At 38.9% G+C, this 18,992-nt stretch overlaps 1 protein-coding gene across 2 annotated transcripts in view; it reads left to right on the forward strand.

Moving 5' to 3' along the window:
* The first annotated feature begins 12,906 nt into the window (after window positions 1-12,906).
* Window positions 12,907-18,992, forward strand: part of KCNIP4 (potassium voltage-gated channel interacting protein 4) — a 433,458-nt gene continuing 427,372 nt past the window's right edge. For both annotated transcript variants that reach the window (XM_080371597.1, XM_080371592.1), the window contains exon 1: window positions 12,907-17,681. In XM_080371597.1, the coding sequence (XP_080227723.1) occupies window positions 17,621-17,681 (61 nt within the window). In that variant the 5' untranslated portion in view covers window positions 12,907-17,620. The remainder of the gene's footprint in view (window positions 17,682-18,992) is intronic.

Here is an 18,992-nt window from a genome sequence, read left to right on the forward strand (position 1 = left end):
TTCCTAGTTTACAGAAAGACAATTCTGGTAACAGCCTTTGCATAAGCTCCTGTACAAGCTACTCATATTTTATTGTGAAATTGAACTCATTGTGGAAGGAACTTCTGTTGAATACTCATTGAATAAAAGCTGGGTTTGGAGCAAGATCAATTCTGTATTTTTTGGGTTTTTTTGATTGATGATAAATGTATAAATGTATGATAAACTTTGGAAATTACACCAAAGAATTAAAAACAGGACCCTTTCTCAAGACACTCTTGTTACGGGAAATGTGTCAGACTAACTCCCATTTGAGGAAGATGCAGAAGCGACAGAGCCATATCTCTCCAGTGATGTTGTTCTAAATGCAGATTTGTAGCAAATTTATTATACAGTTTTGATTAGAGTTTTTCTCCTGAAGCAATACTATTTAGATAAACAGTTTCCACATAATGTTTTCTTTTGAATTACTAGAATGGAAAGAAGAACTTCAAGTGCTGACTGCTATTTATGTCTATTCCATTCAAGCTTAGTTTTTCAATGTCTGTGCTCTGCTGTACTGTCATGTGAAATGAGCCTGGTATTCATTTTACCCCAAGATTCCTTCTAATGTAGAAGAGTGATTTGAATTTTAAGGTCATATAAATGCTGTCAGTTACCTACAGAAATCCCACTGGTGTCAGAGAAGAAAGAAAGGAGAATGAAATGCCTCAGAAATTATATTCCATATAGCTATAGATTGTGCTATAGAGGTTACTCTTAAAAGTTCTCCATATGTCTTATGTATTTAAATTCATTACTCCATTTGCAAAGTTTCCCAGGAATTCCCTATTGTATACTAATAGACAAGTTAGGTAAAATTCTTGACAAATTTCTATTCAACTACTGCAGAAGGCCAGAAGTTGAAAATTATCGAATTCTCACATGATATTTGGTGAAAGGTAGTCTATTTACCCATATTGTACTCACACAAAAAAATGCTTTCATTTTGGGTAGGTATGCTGTGATCATAAAAGTCTCAGCCTGTGGAACATATAAATTACCATTAAACATTCTACTGCTGACCAAGGCACTTCTACAAAACCAGAACAGATGAAAAAATAGGTAGTTGTGCAGTCCCTTCTCAAGCAAAACATCTAGGTAAATGTGTAACTTAACCCAATTTAGGACTATGGGTTTAGCAGATATATCTTATAAATCTGATAAAAATACACTAATGCGTAACGGCCTATACTAATACGCTAACAGAATAGAACATTGTTTGACATCTTAATTTCACTCCATTCTAAATACTATTGTGCAACTTTAAAGAGTATATTTCTTGCATTAAATAAAATAGCCCAGGTCCTTGAAGCAGTGGCATCATAGTAAATCACCTATTTCATAAGCAGAGCTGCAAATGAAACTGCTGCATTGCACTTGCATTTTAGATTTGCAAACATCTTGGCAGATAGTAACACCTGAAGTTAGGTAGAGAGTTCTAGCTCATTGATGGAGAAGGAACTCCATTATTGTTGCCTGTTGTTGACTGCTGTGTCTACAGCAGTCTGTTTTTATTCTGATTTTCCTTATTGAACAGTATTCCATGCTGTGACAGAGCCATCAGTCTGTGCTGTTTATCTTTGATCTCACTCCTGTGTATTGGTAGGCAGGAACACAGTCAATCCTACTGCAACAATTCAGAATTTCCACTCCTCCTCACCACTGGTACAAAGTTCCTTGCAGATGGAAATTTTTATGTACACCTTAAGGTCCCTAAGGTCCCTCTGGAAAACTATTTTTCTCCCCTGCATAATTGGTGATATAATAAAAATATAGTATTCTTTCTCAAAAGATGGGAAAAATGAATACAGAGTTATGATGGGTATTACATTATCTTCTCGTTAGCTCAAAAACATTCAGGTTAATAAAAATGCCTTAAAATTTTCTGTATGATGATAAGCAGCTGGATCATGTCTTCCATCTAAGATGTGTTTTCAATATAAGTTGCTTTCACTAATTTTCTTTTTGTTTGGCCTGAGCCAGAGTGCTAAAAGTAAAAATGATGGCTTCATTTTGGTTTAATTTTTTTCTCAATACTAAGTCAAAAGTTATAGACTTTAGGCAAGCACATTAATCTACTTGAATCAGAAGGAATTCTGCTTCCATATGAAACAAATAATTGGTTCTTATTGCATTATTTGAATAACAGAACAGTGTTAAAAGAAATTTGTTTTGAAACAGCATAGCTGGCTTTGTCTTGCTGTCATTTTGTTACAGTATCCTCTGTGCTGTGCTTCAGAAGCCTGACAGTATTTTTTTTTGTCTTCTGTAGCTCTTTCTATGTTCAAAAATATCCAACAGGAACATTTCAGTAAGAATTTAGAAGTCTTTTTCTGCCTACTCTCAAACTAGATTCACTTTACAGATAAGGAAACACAGGAGTTAATATTTGTCACTAAGGAAATTGGTAAATGAGTCTAGATTCAGACTTTAGTACTGTTAGATGATCTTTCAGTAAGTCAGAGGACTTAATTAGTAAGGTATGCGAGTAATAAGTAAGATATCTGTTTACTTCTGATACATTAATACATTTTTTTTTTGATAACGAGTAATACAGTTGAAAAGTAATATTCAGAGGGAAAAAAAAAACGGTAATTTTGGTGATTTGGGTATTACTGTTCCTGAGATGTAATTTCTTAATTTTAAACCTAAAAATGACTTGTCATTCCAATACCTACTACTGATACATCTGACATAAATGGAGATTTTACTGCATCCTTTGTTATGTGCTACAGTATATGTGACTCCATGGCTTGTTAAACTTTTACACCTATTCCAGAATTCAATTTCTTCAAAAATACATGATAATGCACAATCATAACGATGTTCTCAGTTTGAATTGGCGTGTTGCAGGCAGTTACAGCAACACATTGCCTGTCACTGAAGCTGAGCTGAGATTAATATCTATGCTTCTTTCTCTTATTACTGTGTAAAATGCCTAAACCAGTATTTGAGCATTGAAACCAAAGGGTGTTTTTAGCTCCCTTTTCAGAGACAGTCCTATATAACTTAAAAGCTGAAGAAAAAATATCTGCATGTATATCTTTTTTTTAAAAAAACAAACCAGATACAGTCAGTCTTGGGGCCTGTAAGATTGGTATGAAGATAAGTTTCACTGAATGTCTTCCATGGTATAAAAACAATAATGCCTCTATTTTTATTAGATGTATTAATTGTTAAGAGAATTTATTGCCATTGCAAGAAGTTTTTTAAAAGTAATTTTCTCCATATTGATCTTATGGCTTATTTTCTGATTATTTTTAACTCTCAGAAGGTAATCAGATATCAAGGTAATGAGGATTTTTCTTGCTGGATAATGGTTTTATGTCCGTGGGCTTAGCTTATACTGTATGTTTCTGTGGCACAGAGGCATGTCTTAAAGAAACAAACGCTGAATCTTCTCTTAGCATCAAGTAAGTTTTCAAAGAGTTCATATTGCCTTCTCTGAACTGACTAGGAAGTGTTAGCATGGATCTCTGGCTCAGTAATTGATGGACACTATTAGGTCTTCCCTTCAGGAGGCTACATCAAAACTTCCCCCTCAAGCAGTATTCTGACACCTGTGCTTTCATGTTTGATGATTTTGCTAAACAACAAATAACAAATTCTATGCTATTTCTTAAGATCTGTTGTCTGTCTCAAACATTTTTGAAATGTTGGCAGTGTTTTGGAGGTGGAATTACTTTGAGCTAGAGTTCCTTCTGATTTTTTTCAACTGTTTCTCAAGGTCATGAATCCTGCTACCTGATGTTGGACAGTTGCTCCAGAAGGTTATTTTTGTTCTGTTCAAGATCACTGTATTTCTTTGTGATTAGTGAAATACAGCCAGCACCTGCCACCTAAGATACAGCTGAATAATGAAATGTTTGTCTAAAGCTGGACATTGGAAGAAGGGTAATAAGTGGATGAGTTTCATCAACTGGTTGGAAGCACCTGAAGGACTAGGAGAAGTTTCCTGAGCAAGAAAACACATGTATTATTTGCTACTTGGGTAAAAAGCTTGGCATGTATTCAAACTGCTTCTGTTTGAGGTTCAGGGAATGGCATTAGCAAATATATTTATTTTCAGCCATTGCATTTTTGGCATTGTCCAGTCTAGTCTATTTTCCCTATGATTTTCAGGTTTGGTGACTTCAGTCTAATGAGAGTACTATGGCAGATTATGCTCAACGTTTCCTCTGTTGTACTCATGGCATGAAAGTGCACCGAGAACAGGTCTCCCTGAATGTGAGTAAAAAAGCCCCAAGCAAACAAAAATCAAACTTCCAGCATATTCTACCATTCTTTACTGTCACTGGCAGAGTTTCATAGCTATCAGTCATCTATCATAAAAAGCCCTGTAATACCAAGGGTGTTACCTCCATTTAAGACTGTGCATAGTTAATCATAAGTTTACAATACTGTAATTCACTAAAAAAGTTATAGAATAAAACATCAGGGGCTCTTGGTAACGCCAATTTATAAAATACGGCTTTCAGCATTTCACATGTACAAATCCCATATAGTCTTCCAATTATTTATAGTAGAAAGTGGCTGTTTTGAATTAGAAAGCGCAAGATAGGAATTGACCATTTAAATTGTCTCTCTTGTTAGGTTTCTAAGTTAAGTAGACATTTCCTCATATCCATGAATCCTTAATTTTACTCTGAGCATTTTAATACTTGTTTTCTAATGGTTTAGTAATCAGAATGCAAGAAATTTTAATCTGGGCTCTATATGATACAGTATGGTGCCACGCAGAAAGACTTGCAATAGCCGTATTGCCAGCTGAGATCTCAGTGGCAGGATAGGCACCGTAGTAGACTTTTAAGTTATGCTTTGAAGTAGTCTGTTAATTTTAAAAGGTCTGGTGCTATATAGCCAATATGAGCTTGTGGTCTCTTCTTCTACTGGTTTGCTGATAATCTCTGTCAGTATAGCAGGAACCACACAGCCAGACAGACCTTTTATCTTTGCCAGTCAGTCAGTGCCACAGGAGAATGAAAGCCTGATAAATCCTGGCAGGTGAAGATGACCTTGTGAGCCTGATTGCTGGTTTACCACAAACTTGCCAGATTTTCAAGGTTGTTACACAGGTCGCTTTTGTTTACTAAACTTCTTTCCCAGCTAAATTTATGTCCTACTTGTTCAATTCCATTGCCTGGTGCTTGTTCTCGTCTCCCCATCTAATCTTTGCTTTTCTAGATGTTGGCACAGTTCCTGACGATATCTGCTGCATAGACCTTTGACTTTGTGGAATCAATTTCTTCCCTGTTTCCTGACCTTACTTGTCCTGGCCATGGTAGCAGCTTCCCATCTCCATTTCTGATTCCATTTTGTCTGACAGTTTGTGCCCTAATAGTATTAAATGTGTACATATGCCATTTAAAAGTTAATTTATTCTGTAAACTGTCCTGTTTCTTCTGTTAAAGTAGGATTGAGAGATTAAATGATCTAACAGATTTTAAAGCATACAGACCTGTAATTTCATTTCTGATTCAACAGTTCAGTCATAACCTCACTCCATTAAAAAAAAAAAAGAAAAAAAAAAAAAAAGAAAAAGGTAATATGCAATAGGTACTTTAGGTCAGTTCATCCCTAATAAGTGAATGGCAGTATTTTCTTTATATAGTTGCCACTCCCACAACAGGCTTTGTCGGGTGGTATTCAGCACAAGTCCCAAAGTATACTTCATACAAACTGCTTTTGTTAGAGGCTGGTTGTTACTTTTGTGACAGAACTGACGGGATAAGGCAATGTGGTGACTAATCGTGTGTCTTCAGGCTCATACAAAAAAAGGAATAACATGGAAGTTAACAATGTTAACTTCTATGCTAATAAACCAGTTAATGTTCTCACTATATTCTACAGTAGCCCTAGCTGTGTGTATGAAGTCCTACTAAGGACCACTTGGTATAAGCTGGGAGAAGGTTACACATACTCCCTTTTGACCCTCACTTTATGGTGGGTTTTTTTTGTTTGTTTGGGTTTTTTTTTTCTTTTTCTTTTTTTCTGGCTTGTATAAACATAAAGAATGTGAAAGCCCTGAAATGGTCTCTAAAGTGTTCTGACCTTAGTGGGAGGGAAGTGCAGCAGAAGTGAACTGTTTTCATGGTCTGCCTCTCTGCTGACATACCTTAAAGCCAGACTGAAGCTGAAAGTAGGGATTCCTTTTCCATGTTATCTTCCTTTTAAAGCTGGAAATAGTACAGTGTGGAAATGTTGAAAAGTTGTCAGTAGCTAAGGCTGTCTGGTTTTGTGCTACCCATTCAAAGTGACAAAGAATTAATTCTTCTTGAATAATTCTTATTGGTTAATTGTATTGTCCATATAACCTATTTTATCCTTTAAAAGTGCTTTCAGGAATTCAAAAGTTGCTGTAGTCCCTACCTAGCTCTGGTTTTCTGAGTTTCCGTGTGGTGTCCTGGCTTCCTGCCCCTTCCTCCTACCAGGGTCTGTGTCAAGTCTGGGAATTATTGTCATGGATCCTTTGCATTTCTTCAGTTTATAGATGCCCTTATCTTGCTGGAACTAACCGAGCTTAGTCCAGCTGACTCAATGAATCATTTACTGTACAACTTTGCCTCTATAATAATTAAATAGTAATTGTATTGCAGAAAGGAGAGGAAGATAGAAGAGCAGATTTATTTGCAAATGAGCAAATAAAATCCACAAAAGCAAACCCATTGTTGTGCAATCTCCCCCCCAGTCCTAATGTTCTCATGCAGGGAAATGAAGATGTACTTACTCTGTGTGAATGCTATAAAGATAGACCTTGTAGGAAGTAACATGAATCTTAGACAATCAAGTCCTGGTATTTCCAAGAGCAAGGGAGGCCTAAGAGTTAAAACTAGCTATTTAGGATCAAGTTTGATTCTTATGTCAAAAGAGCAGCGAATCTGGGACTGGGGGAGCTGATCTAAATCATTTAATTGATAGACAATGGTGTCTATGAAGCTTCTTTCTAGTGACCCTCAAAAATGAGAAGCAACGAGGGAAGTCTACTTTTATTGGATCTTCCAAAATAACTCCTGGCAATAAATCCATTTTCTTCAGCACTGCCAATAACTGTACCTTGTACATGCAATTCAATGAGCTCAATGTTGTGTGAAGAATAACTAGGATATCCTTGCATATTAATCTAGCCTGTGACCTGGTAATTCCTTCTCTTTTCCATCTCTTTTGGAAATATAAATATTTATAGATGTTAATGAACCACATCTTTGAAATCTTAAAAGCCACAAGCAGTGCCACACGTAGTATTCTTATAAGCTGTAGCATGCAGTTCATGATACTCATCCTTCTTACACAAACATCTTTGAGATTCAGATTATTTTTTTCTGTAGCATTTAAAATGAAGGTTTCTGTCTGTTACACTTGCTGAGAAGAGCATGAAACTGTGAAAATGTGGTTTCTGTGTACACTACGGATGTGCAAGTGGAAACAAAAATGAGTTTCAGACTTACAGTATTTCAGAAAATGCCATGCATTGTTGATGGGAACAAGGAATCAACGTCATGGTTTTGGATGGTCAGAACGGCAATGCTTAGTACTAAGCTCATAATGTTTAGTATCAGTTACTTAACATTCAGCATTAGTTTATAAATGAGCACATTGAGACAGGAATGTCATATTTGAAAATTTAGCTTTTTATTATCAGGATCCTAATACTCTTCTGAAAGATGTAAAAATAAAATGCATATATAATCTTTGAAACCCAAAAAGGGTAATTTGCATAAGAATTTGATGCAATAGTGTAACCAAACTGATGGTAACCTGTAATATAGCTATAATGGAGGAATAAAGTATTCTAAATTGGAAGACTAAGAAGTACAGCTTCATAAGAACAGTAATTTATACTAATTTACTACAGTGTCCTGTCATGATAATAACTTCAGTTTTAGAACACACAGACCCCCAATCTTAAGTCAAATTTCACTGCTGATATTCTTTTTTTATTATGGAAACAAAAATAGGTATCTGCTACCATTGAACTGAGTTGATCTGCAGAAGTTAGAATTGTACAGTGAAGGAACAAAGTAATTAAGAGAAAGAATTCTGGCTTTCAGCCTAGTCTAGTGGATCAAATTGGGTGGATGGGAAAGCTTATGAGAACAGTTAAGAGACCAAAGCCTGCCTTATAGATTTAATAATAAACAAATAGATGATCAGTGACACAACTTTATACTCTATTTCAGTCGTTAATTAATCAAGTTATATGCACATATGGGTGGCTGTTGAAAAAAATAAGCAACCGTGTTCTGCTTCAGCGTGCAGATAACACACAGCTTTATATCTGCATTTCCAACTCCTGATGAAAGAAGATTACATTGCTATCTTTCTGCAGGAGCTGTGACACAAATAAATGCAATTTGGCTGAAAATCAAGGTGACATTGGGTCAGCTAAGTGCTGAAACAACTGGACAGTAAGGTAGATATATTCATGCATCTTTCATCAAGGATGTATATTTGCCCTTAGCTGACAGGGCATTGGCTGTAACGTTGACCTTAGCAGCTTCTTGAACATTAAACTGCAGGTGCACCTTTTTTCTGATGCTCAGAGACTAAGATTATTTCTTTTTTACGTAGAATTCTCATTGACAATATGATGAATTCAGTATGAATCAACTTTAAAAACCCTCCAGAAACTAAAGCTTGTTAGTTCAGTGGCCTGCTTCTTCACACAACTGCTTTTTCCTATAGGCATATTAAGCTTATGTTTCTTCTGTGAAAGACACTATTAATTTCCAAGCTTCCAGTAATATCCCATGGAATAATGTCATTACTAACCATGAAAGTCCTAACCTGATCACCCTGAATTGCTTCAATATTTTAATCTGTGATCACTGAAGACACCTCAACCTACTTTGGCTGCAACTGGTGAAAAGTAAGAGATCAGTAGGTTAGTTTTTATGTGGAAGGAAAGGTGATATGATCAATTTTTGTCCTTAAGTATTTCAGCTTTCAGGACAGACTGCAGGACTCCCTCCAATCAATGTAAAAAGAAAGGCATAGAAAAGACATTTATACTGTGATTATTCAAACAATTGTGTTTTATTTTTTTATAGCTATATTCTCTTTTGTAATTTCTTGCTTGTTTGTTGAGCTGCTAAACATGTGTCAACATAGGTGCTACTTCAGTGAAAGTGCTAAAAATCTGGATTAATTTTAGTCAACAAATGTCATTGTACTAGACTTAGTAGGCTTGTTTGAAGTATAGCTTGTGTACTTATGGATAGATGGGGTAAGGTTTTGGCCCAGGAGATGGTAAGACTGTGTCACATGTGGCAAGACAATGTACGGAAAAGTTGGAGTGAGAATTAAAATTGATGCTGAAAATTTGAAACAGAATTGAAGCAATAGAGCTGGTCTTCAAGGGCTTCAGAGAAGAGATTTCCATGACAACAGAATACTTAGGTATGCAAATTAAGAAACAAAGCATCCTAAAAAATAATCAGGAAATACACCTCTGTTTCACAGAATAAAAGCTGAACAATTTAGGAGCACTAGTTCTGTAGGAGAAATGGGGATGGAGAGCTGAAAAAGTAGGGCCATTGCTGGCCAAATTCCCTTCTCACTTAAATCAGTAGTATTCTTTTAATCATAAAACTGTAAGGATGTATATAGACAGAAGATACTTCAAGTTTTATACTAATGCTGTGCTGTGACGGGATCAAAAGCTGTAGACTTAGACAGTCTTCAGCAGGTCAACCATATAGCAGCTAAAACAAACACTTTAATGGTGGAAATTCCACTAACCTCTTCATAAAACTGTCCTAATATATGACTACCTTAGAAGTCAGAAAATTTCCCCTACATTTCAAATACTTCTTTTCTGTAACCAAAGTCCCTTTCTCCTGTGACACTGCCATTGGCCATGGAGAACAATTGATTACTGTCTTACCTGAAGCAATCATTTAAATGTGAAAGACTGTTATCACATACTGTAAGTTTTCAGGATATTATATAAAGGGATTCATGTTTATTGTAGAGGCTCTTGTTATTATATATACCACGTTATGTGATCTCTGCAGTAAGTAATGTAGCCCCTTTCCTATGACTCATGCTGTATTATGTATTTGGTATTATGTTCAAGAGCTTTACTTGTTAAGGAAAGGAAAACATATATATGATTAATGATCATAGAGCTCTCTGTTATCATAGACATCATATCACATAATTCACAGAGTTATCAAGCTCTGCCTTAAAGCATTTATTTTGCCTCTCCTCCCATTCATTTTGGAAGGACATTCCAGTACTTGAATTCTTTAACGCTTAGCAACTTTTGCTTGATATGTGACCTAAATTTATAGATTATAGATTATACCATTTGTTCCAGTGCCAGCATTGACCTTTAGCTGAATTTTTTTTTTCTTTCACTGTTTTTTTTATAGATAACATCACTCTCTGACATACCCATATAGCAATCATATCCCCTCCTGGACTTTTTTAGATGAGGATGAACAAGCTCATTTAGTCTCCCCATGTAGATTGGGCTCATTCAAAATAAGATTATTGTTGCCATTGAGAAGAGAATTTAGCTTTACGTCTCTGTGTTTAGATGCACTAATAAAAAAAAAAATATTTCTGTCTTTCCATATTTCCACAAATGAATCATTAGTGCCATAAATCTAGTAATCTTATTCCCTGGAAGAAATGTCATAGGAACCAAAATGCTTTAAAACATTTTGAAATTTGTTAACTTTGTATTATTAATGATTGTTTGATATTCTATGAACTGGCTTTTGAGTTAGCTAGGACTCCCTAGACTTTCATTCTTAAAACCCTATCATCTGGGAACTCTGTGGATGTGGATTTAAAAATGGAAAATATGAAGCACTGCATTCAGTTACATCCTGTCGTTAACTGTACAGAGCACTCCCGCTCTCTGATCTCCACTAGCTGAACATAAAAGCCATTATGCTTTCTGCTGTTATTCAGTTTTTCATGAGAAATGATGTGTGAGGTAAATAGGAAAGGGAAAAGGAAATGGAGGGAAGAGAGATGGAGAAGCAGAGTGGAAGAAGGGTTTACTGGAGCAGAGGACAGAATTACCTGATGAGAACAGAGGATGAAAAGCGATCAGAAGCCAACACAGAGCTGAATGTAAAACTGCCAGAAAAAGTGTTGAGAAATCATGCTGCCATAAACCGGCTCAGTCTGGGCACTGTCCTACACCTAGGTCAGCTAGGAGGTTTTTGTTGCTGCTTTTTGTTTACATTTTTCTTTTTTTCTGTCTCTTCTGAGCATGGTGCAGATGACTATGAGCAGGTATTTCACATAAGATCTTGAATCCTATGACTTATTTTACATAAAAAAGCTACAATTTTTTTTTCCCCAAGAACACAGGTTAGCTACAGTGTAATTAACCAATATTTTTCTTTAGCCTACACCTGTCTAAGGCACTGGTTTTCAGCTGTGTGTCCTCTGAAGCTGGCTACATTTCAGCAGCAGGTAAATTTGCTCCCAGTATGCTTTTATTTTTAAAATGTATTGTGATCACCGGGCTAAGTATGAGGTGTTTAAAAACTACAGTGCTGTTATTTTACATTAAGTTTATGTAAATATGAAACCATATATTGACTCAGGTTTACTAATGAAGTAACTTCAGTGAGAGTCTAATAATGACAACAAACTATTCAACAGCAATTTCAATTAAGTGATACAGATTATGCCAAGGAAGTCTCTAAGCAGCACATCAAAGTTGTGTTGAATATTACATGTGTTTTTTTAAACTATAAACTTGCATTACTTTGTAATGACTGTCTTCTAAAATATCTGCAGTGTGGTTATTATAAACCATGAATCACAGTTAAAATGAGATATAAAACCACAAAACTCAAATCAAAACTCAAACGTCTAAATACTGCCACTCAACAATCAAGCCACTCTAGTCACTTGCAGCACACTGAAGTGAAGCCAGCAAACACAGATACAACAACGGGGGGGGGGGGGGGGGGGGAAAGCTGAATTCTAGGTCTGAAGGAATTGAGTACTTATTTCCCATTAACACTGAGGGAAGGGTGGACCCCTGCTTCCCTCATTTTGTTTTAGAAGCCTCAACAAAGTCATCAATCATACCTTGGCTGATCTGCATCTGGAGACAACATTTAAATTGGAAGGTTTTTAAATAATTTTTTTTCATCTCTTTTTGGTTACCGCATATAAGTTCTGACTTGCTTACTTATATATGGTAAGTCAATTGCTTCTGATCCCTACAGAACTTATTAAAAATATGAATTTAATAAAACCAATTGAGTTTCAAGGGAAGTAGGCTCTCACTCTTTCCTTTCAGCTTTTCATTTACAAAATATAGTAATACTCAACAGCCAACTTTTGCCAAGGTCTAGGGCTGGCCTTTGTAGTTTCTTGCTGTTTGTTTCTGTGCAAGGATAAGGATAAACAGGGCACAATGTTCTTTCAAATAAGTGTCCTGGTTAAGGTTTAATAAGCACAAAATTCAGAACATTCAAGATTAGTCATTCTGAAAGCACTGATACTCTCTAAAACTTTGTGTGCGAACAGAAAATCCTGCATATTGAGGCTCCACTCTTTCAGGGACGTGTAGTTTGTCAATAGTCTGTGACACCTTTCCTACACCTATGATCTCATTTTGTATTTTGATTTTTCCCATATCCACCCTGTGGTGGGTCAGTCCCAGATGGCATCCAAGCACCTGGATACCTGCTTGCTTAACCCACACCCCCAGTAGGACGGTTGAAAAAATAGGAAGGACAAGAGGATGAAAACTTGGGGGTCAAAATAATAATAGAGAAATCACTTAGCAGTTACTGTCATGGGCAAAACAGACTTGAAGGATTTAATTTAATTTATTGACAATCAACATAAATATTTAATTACTGACTTGGGTATTGGGAAATAGAGAAGAAAAACATTTAAACACTTCCTCCCCCTTTTCCAGGCTCAGACTCAATCCAGACACTTCTTTCCCCTCCTTGTTCACATTGCAGGTTATACTCAGTGAGATGATGGGCCATGCAGGTGGTTGGAGTCAGTGTGTAGCAGTTTCTCACTCTTTTCTAGAGCTGCTCCTTAATTCTTACTTGCTTCCTTTGCTCTGACACAGGCTTGTCCATGGACCACAGTTTTTTTCATGGTGTACATCCTCCAGCATGTCTCCTCCATGGGCCTCAGTCCCTGTGGGAGTACACGTGCTCTACCACAAAGATCCTCCCTCTCCTCTGACCTTGGCATTCCCTCTCACTCCCAACCTCTTCATTATTTTGTGTCCCTCCTTAAATATGTTTTCCTCGAGATGCCGTCAAATTGGTTGATAGGCTCAGCTGTGCCCTGCGGTGGGTCCATTGCAGAGCTGTCTGGAACCAACTGTCTGGCCCAGGAGCAACCCTGGCCTCTCCTCACAGAGGCCACCCTGCAGTCCCCCCACCAACCACACCTTGTCACCGACACCCAGTGCACACCCTACAATTGGGCCCCAGAGGACTCTCAAAGGTGTAGGAGGCTTCTCGTTCAGAGCAAGTAGTTTTATCACAGACATTAAATATTTGAGTACTGCCAAGTTACAGTTAATCTTTTGTGATTTAGAGTACATGTAAAATGTTTTTGTAGGATACATTCTTACACAATATGTCTTAAAAAAAATACACTTCTGAGAACAAAAATACTCAGAAATGTATTGTAGCATGAAGAACAGTTTCTTTCTCATGCCTGAATAAAAAATAGCAAAATGGAATTTTATTACTTTTTGGAGGAGAAAGGACATTTGTTCTAGAAGTAGTTTACAGACTGATTTAGCTTTTTTTTTTTTTTTTTTCTCTTTGTGAAAAACATTGCAAGTGACATGCAGTGTAAGCTTACTGACAAATTCTTCTTGGAATCCAGAAAGATCCCACCTGGAGGGCCATTCTCCACAGAGGAAGCACTGCAAAAAATAAATGGCTTCTCTGGAGGCCAGAAAAAAACACAGACATGCTGAATCTTTTTGGCTTATATTTGTTCTATTCAATCACTTAATTATAAATTATTCAGTTCCTTAGTGCAAATACAACTTGGGTAGCTGAACTACTGTGTCAGCCCTTTGCAGATGTCCCAGTATCAGTGGGGGAGCAGAAGAGAATGAAAGGACTGAATCTTTGGGTATTGCTAGACGCTTTCAGAGCCTGGGCCTTTTCTCATCCACATGATTAGGTAGGGAAAAACTTTTTTTTTCTTCCTGATAGGGAGGTGCTGGCACTACAAATCACGATGAGTGTTTTTTATTCACCAAAGATGATTTGATTTTCTCTACTGGATGAAAATGCCTCCTTGATCATTAGTGTAGCTTCACAATTTAACACTTAACTTTATATAATATGTATTTTAAACAGCTGTGGAAATCTGAGCTGGATTTGGACACACTGAATCATAATTATGTTAAATCTTTCCAAGTAGTTTACATTTGAGGCTAACAGAAATATGCTGATTCAGAGCCTAATTAAAGAAATCAGATGGAAACTACATCAACTATTTCAAGAAGAGATAATAATTTTATCACAGGTGACTGAAAGAAATCTTCAGCCTTACATGTACCTTTTAAATATATGTTCAAGGTATTATTAGCGTTTAGCTCCAAAATAAATATTTGAAATAAATGAGGAAGAAAGGAAGTAGTTATGTATTTTGGAAAGTAGAAACTAGAATGAACTAGAATGAAGCTCTATATTCACAGAAATATAATTATATGTTGAAATGTAATTATATAGAAGGGATGAAATCACAGTTGATGTCAATTTTTGCTGAATGTTATATAGAGCAGATACATGGATTTGACATGTTAATTGGAGGAAACTGAATCAAGTTTGGTAAACAGTAAAGAATTTGCCCTCTAAAGCAAATTTGGAAAAACGCCACATTCTGATATGTCTTTTGTTTTACATAGAGCATCAAAATGACGCATATTTAATATTTATATCTGTCAATTACTGCCAATAACTGTCATAATCTAAAGTTAGATAAAATTAAACCACTTGGTTCAATTGTTGAAAAGCTGCACAGTTCTATTGTTGTTACAGTTCTTATGAAGTCGGAGAATTATATACATCAGTATTAACTGAGTATTTTTCCAGTGATTTTTAAATAGGCTTTCATTTTATGTACAGCACCCCTCACCTGTGAGTAAATGGTAAATAATATGCTAACATTTACATTTTACTGGCAATGGTGGTGAAAAAGGAAAATAAGTATCTACAATGTATAAGAAAACTAATAGGTCTAAACAGACAGGAAATGGAAAAGTTCAAAAGGAAGTTTGGGAAAGACTATGGCTTTTTCCAAGACAAGTATTTAAATTCTGAGACAACAAAAAGGAAAGTATGCAGAGGAAATTGATTAAATTGTTTCAAGAAAGGCCCATCAATAATAGATGAAGAGCGCTGGATGGAAACAAAGAGAGCAAGCAGAAAAATAAAGATGAGCTTGAGAGAAACATACAGATTTATAGAGACAGTTCAGTTATTTGGGTCACTTTCTTTTTTCTTTGCCTCAGACACAGTTGATCATAATGGTGACACATGTTACCTTATCTGTACAAACTCAGTAGACACTTCTGGAGCTTATGTTCTATGCTGCATACCTGTAATTCTTTCTAAGACACAAGATGAATGTCTAGCTTAACTGGCAACTGCAAAGGTATTTTTGATGTATTGCTACCATTCCTGCCTTAGTTCAGTCTGTTATGACCAGCTGCTCACGTATATTTAGAGTGTTTTCATAACTCATGGAGTTCTGATACAACATTGGGGTAGAGCAAAGAGAGCAAAAGGAAGTGACAGCCATAAATCAGAACTGCCTCACTCTGAAACCTATATATACGTGACAACAAGGACTCCTGCAAAATTGTGATAAATTACAGTTTTCTGTAAGGTTAGCTTCTTGATGATAAGTAAGCTCAAATCCTGATAATGAAACCAAATCCTGATCTCTCATCTGACTATCCTGAATTTTTTTGATGAGGAAGACCCATATCCTGGCTACCTGAGGATTCACCTTATAGAAGGCAAAACTTTTGTAGCATATAGCAAATATGGTACTCTGAATCCTGTGTCTTCACAGTCTTTCCTAAACGTCCAGCAGTGAATGCATTTTGATCAAAAAAAGAACACTTGGCAGAAATTACTCGAGTTGTTCTTGGCCAGTGTAATACTACACTGTAGTATCTCTGCCTGTTCAAGTTTTCGACAATTCCATCATTCTGGAGTCAAAACAGATATAAGTTTGTCCCGTGGAATAGAAAAAGAGGGAAGTCTTTTCCTAAAAAATTACTTGGCAGTGTGGAATAAGAATTACTCCTTTATCCTTCTTTATTACTCCTTTATCATTCAGCTTGTAAGAATCTTTACACCTGGTTCAAAAAATAATATGAAACATGACACTAAAAATAACATTTAAGGTTTTAGGTAGCTAAGCCTCTAACCTTTATGTCCCTTGAAAAAAAAATACTATATTTTTGGGGGGAATGTACACAAAGAGAATATCTGGGATTTCTGAAACAAGTAATTATTCATGTAGGAATAAAAGAAATAGTAAAGATGACTAAAAAGTTGTCTGTATAGAACTGAACTGGGAGAGCTGCCATAATGGAAGCAATCACTAATGGTATGTCACGGTAGGCCTTTATAAATCAGAGGAGTAATGAAGGTGTCTTAAAATGCCCTTTCCCTTTCTCGTTAAGCACAATGGCCAAATCAGCCCGGATATCACAGGGTAGAACCTCATTGGTTTCAGTGGAATTATATGAATTTCCTTCAGAGCTGTTCAAAGTGCCTCACAAAGTAACTTCTGTCGTATTATCGCCCTGCTCCATACATGGCTTCCTAGAATATCATACCCTACAGTACAATTTACCACCAATTGCTCAAATACAGTGTCCTGTAAGAAAAACAGGAAAGGGCTGATACACCATGGGCTTGCTCCCTCAGATCCATTGGTGCCGGTGGTCGCAGCGCTGGGAAGCAGTCCCGACCGGTACCCCCGGGCTCTGGGACGCTGCCGGCCGCCTCGCCTGGGCTGACCCGGCGGGGCCCCGTGGCGCTGGGGCCCAGTGGCGCTGGGGCCCCGTGGCGCTGGGGCCCAGTGGCGCTGGGGCCGGGCAGCCCGCCGGCCAACAGGTGGTGCGGGGCCACCTGTGCAGCCGCAGCGCAGCGCGGGCTCTTCGGAGCTCCCTGCGGCTGCCCCGCGCCCACCGACGCTCTGCCCGCCAGCCGGCGAGGGGCGCGGGTGGCGGCTCGACCCCGCGGCGGCTGGTAGCCCCGGGGGAGCGACCCCCAGCCCCCGCTGCGGGGGCAGCCCGGTAGGGCAGGGAGCGGGGGCCGGGCGCTCCGCCCCGCCGGGCTGGTAAGGGGCCGCGGCGGCGCCCCCTTGGGCAGGCACCCCGGGGCCCCGCGGGCCCGCCCAGCGCCGCCGCGGGTGGCGGGGGAGGCGCCGTCGCCGCCGAGGCGGGGCCCCGCTCCGCTCCGCCGCGCCGCGCCGCGCCCGGCCCCGCTCCGCTCCGCTCCGCCGCGGCCCCGCTCCGGCTGCCGCGGCCCCGGCGCGGCGGTGCTGCCGCTCCCCTGCCGCGTCGCGTCCCGTTTCGCCGCGGCTCCGGACGCCCCCCGCCCGCAGCATGACCGTGAGGAGGGTGGAGAGCATCTCGGCGCAGCTGGAGGAGGCCGGCTCCACAGGCGGTAGGGCGCGAGCAGCCCGGGGGTGCCAGGGGCTCCCGAGTTGTTCCGGGGTCTCGCTCCCCCTCTTTGAGCAGCAAGTCTTGCAACTTGGCGTGGGGCGGGGAGGGGGGAGCTGCCCGCTTGCATGGGGTAAACGCGTCGGTGCTGGCTTGGAAAAATGTGTGTCTACGGGGACAGTAAGCAAACGCTTAATGCCTGGGGTGTCGGGCTGAGAAACGTTCAAGGCGTTGCGAAGCCCGCTGTGAGGTGCGTGCTGTGACCGAACTGGTACTTTTGCCTTCGCTGAACTGGCCTGGGGCTGGGTATGAACCTCCCGGGCGAGCCACCACGCACACCCTCTCTCCTTTCCAACTCCCAGGAGGTAATTGTTATCAGTCCCGCTTACACCTCCCAGCTCTGGTCTCCTTTGTGCCTTCCTGATGCCTAAGTAACAACTATTTGATGGAGACCAGCTTCTTCTGGTAAGCTGAAGGCTGTCTGGTGCCTTTCTCTTCTCTGTATTGCAAATTGCAGTGGCATGTTCAGCCGAGAAAGGTTACAAAATAACTTGCATTTTAGGGAAGAGAAAAGCATGCTTCCCTGTCTTCCACGGTGACGGTGCTGCCTGAAGTGGGAGAAGAGTTTTCTCCCAACATGGGTAGTAAACATAGTAGTTATTCAGAAACGAAGCTGCTTGGGTGCAATGTGTGTAACATGATGTTGCAGAGGGAGGTGCACAGTTCAAGGTAGCCAGTTAATCAGAGGATGGTTGGACAGTTAATGAAAAACTTTGCAAAATAGCCAGTTGGAACCAGGGGGAAATTCTTTTCTAAGAAAAGATGGAAAACTATTTCATGTTTCCTGCTGTGTTGCTAGATTTATGTAAATGTATGATGCCAGAACAGGAGCCTTACCATCAAATCGCTTGATAGACACAGTGGAGTCCCACCCTTTGCTGGATTTCTGATCCTTCAGAAGAGTCTTTTTCTTGCTGGAAGAGGTTCATGACCACGTGTGCTCTGTTGGATTGTATATGGTTTTTCTCTTTCCTGCTGTCCCAACTTTTCTCACGTGTAGGAATTGTAGCCCTTCAGATAGGATACTAGATCATTTGCTTTGGGGGTAGGGAACTTTTTGTAATTGACTATGCAATTAGTTTTAGGCTATCAGCTCGCTTGTTATCCATCTTTGCGTTTCTTTAAAGCTTCAGAAAAAAGTGCATAATTATGGTTATTCAACAGGGGATTCAGCCATCAAAGTGATGTTGTGATGCTTCTCACTGCTTTTCAGATCCAACCTCCCCAAATAATAATTAAGGCTTTTTCCTCCCCA

The sequence above is a fragment of the Falco punctatus genome, assembly GCF_963210335.1.
Source record: "Falco punctatus genome assembly, chromosome: 1".
NCBI classification, from domain to species: domain Eukaryota; kingdom Metazoa; phylum Chordata; class Aves; order Falconiformes; family Falconidae; genus Falco; species Falco punctatus.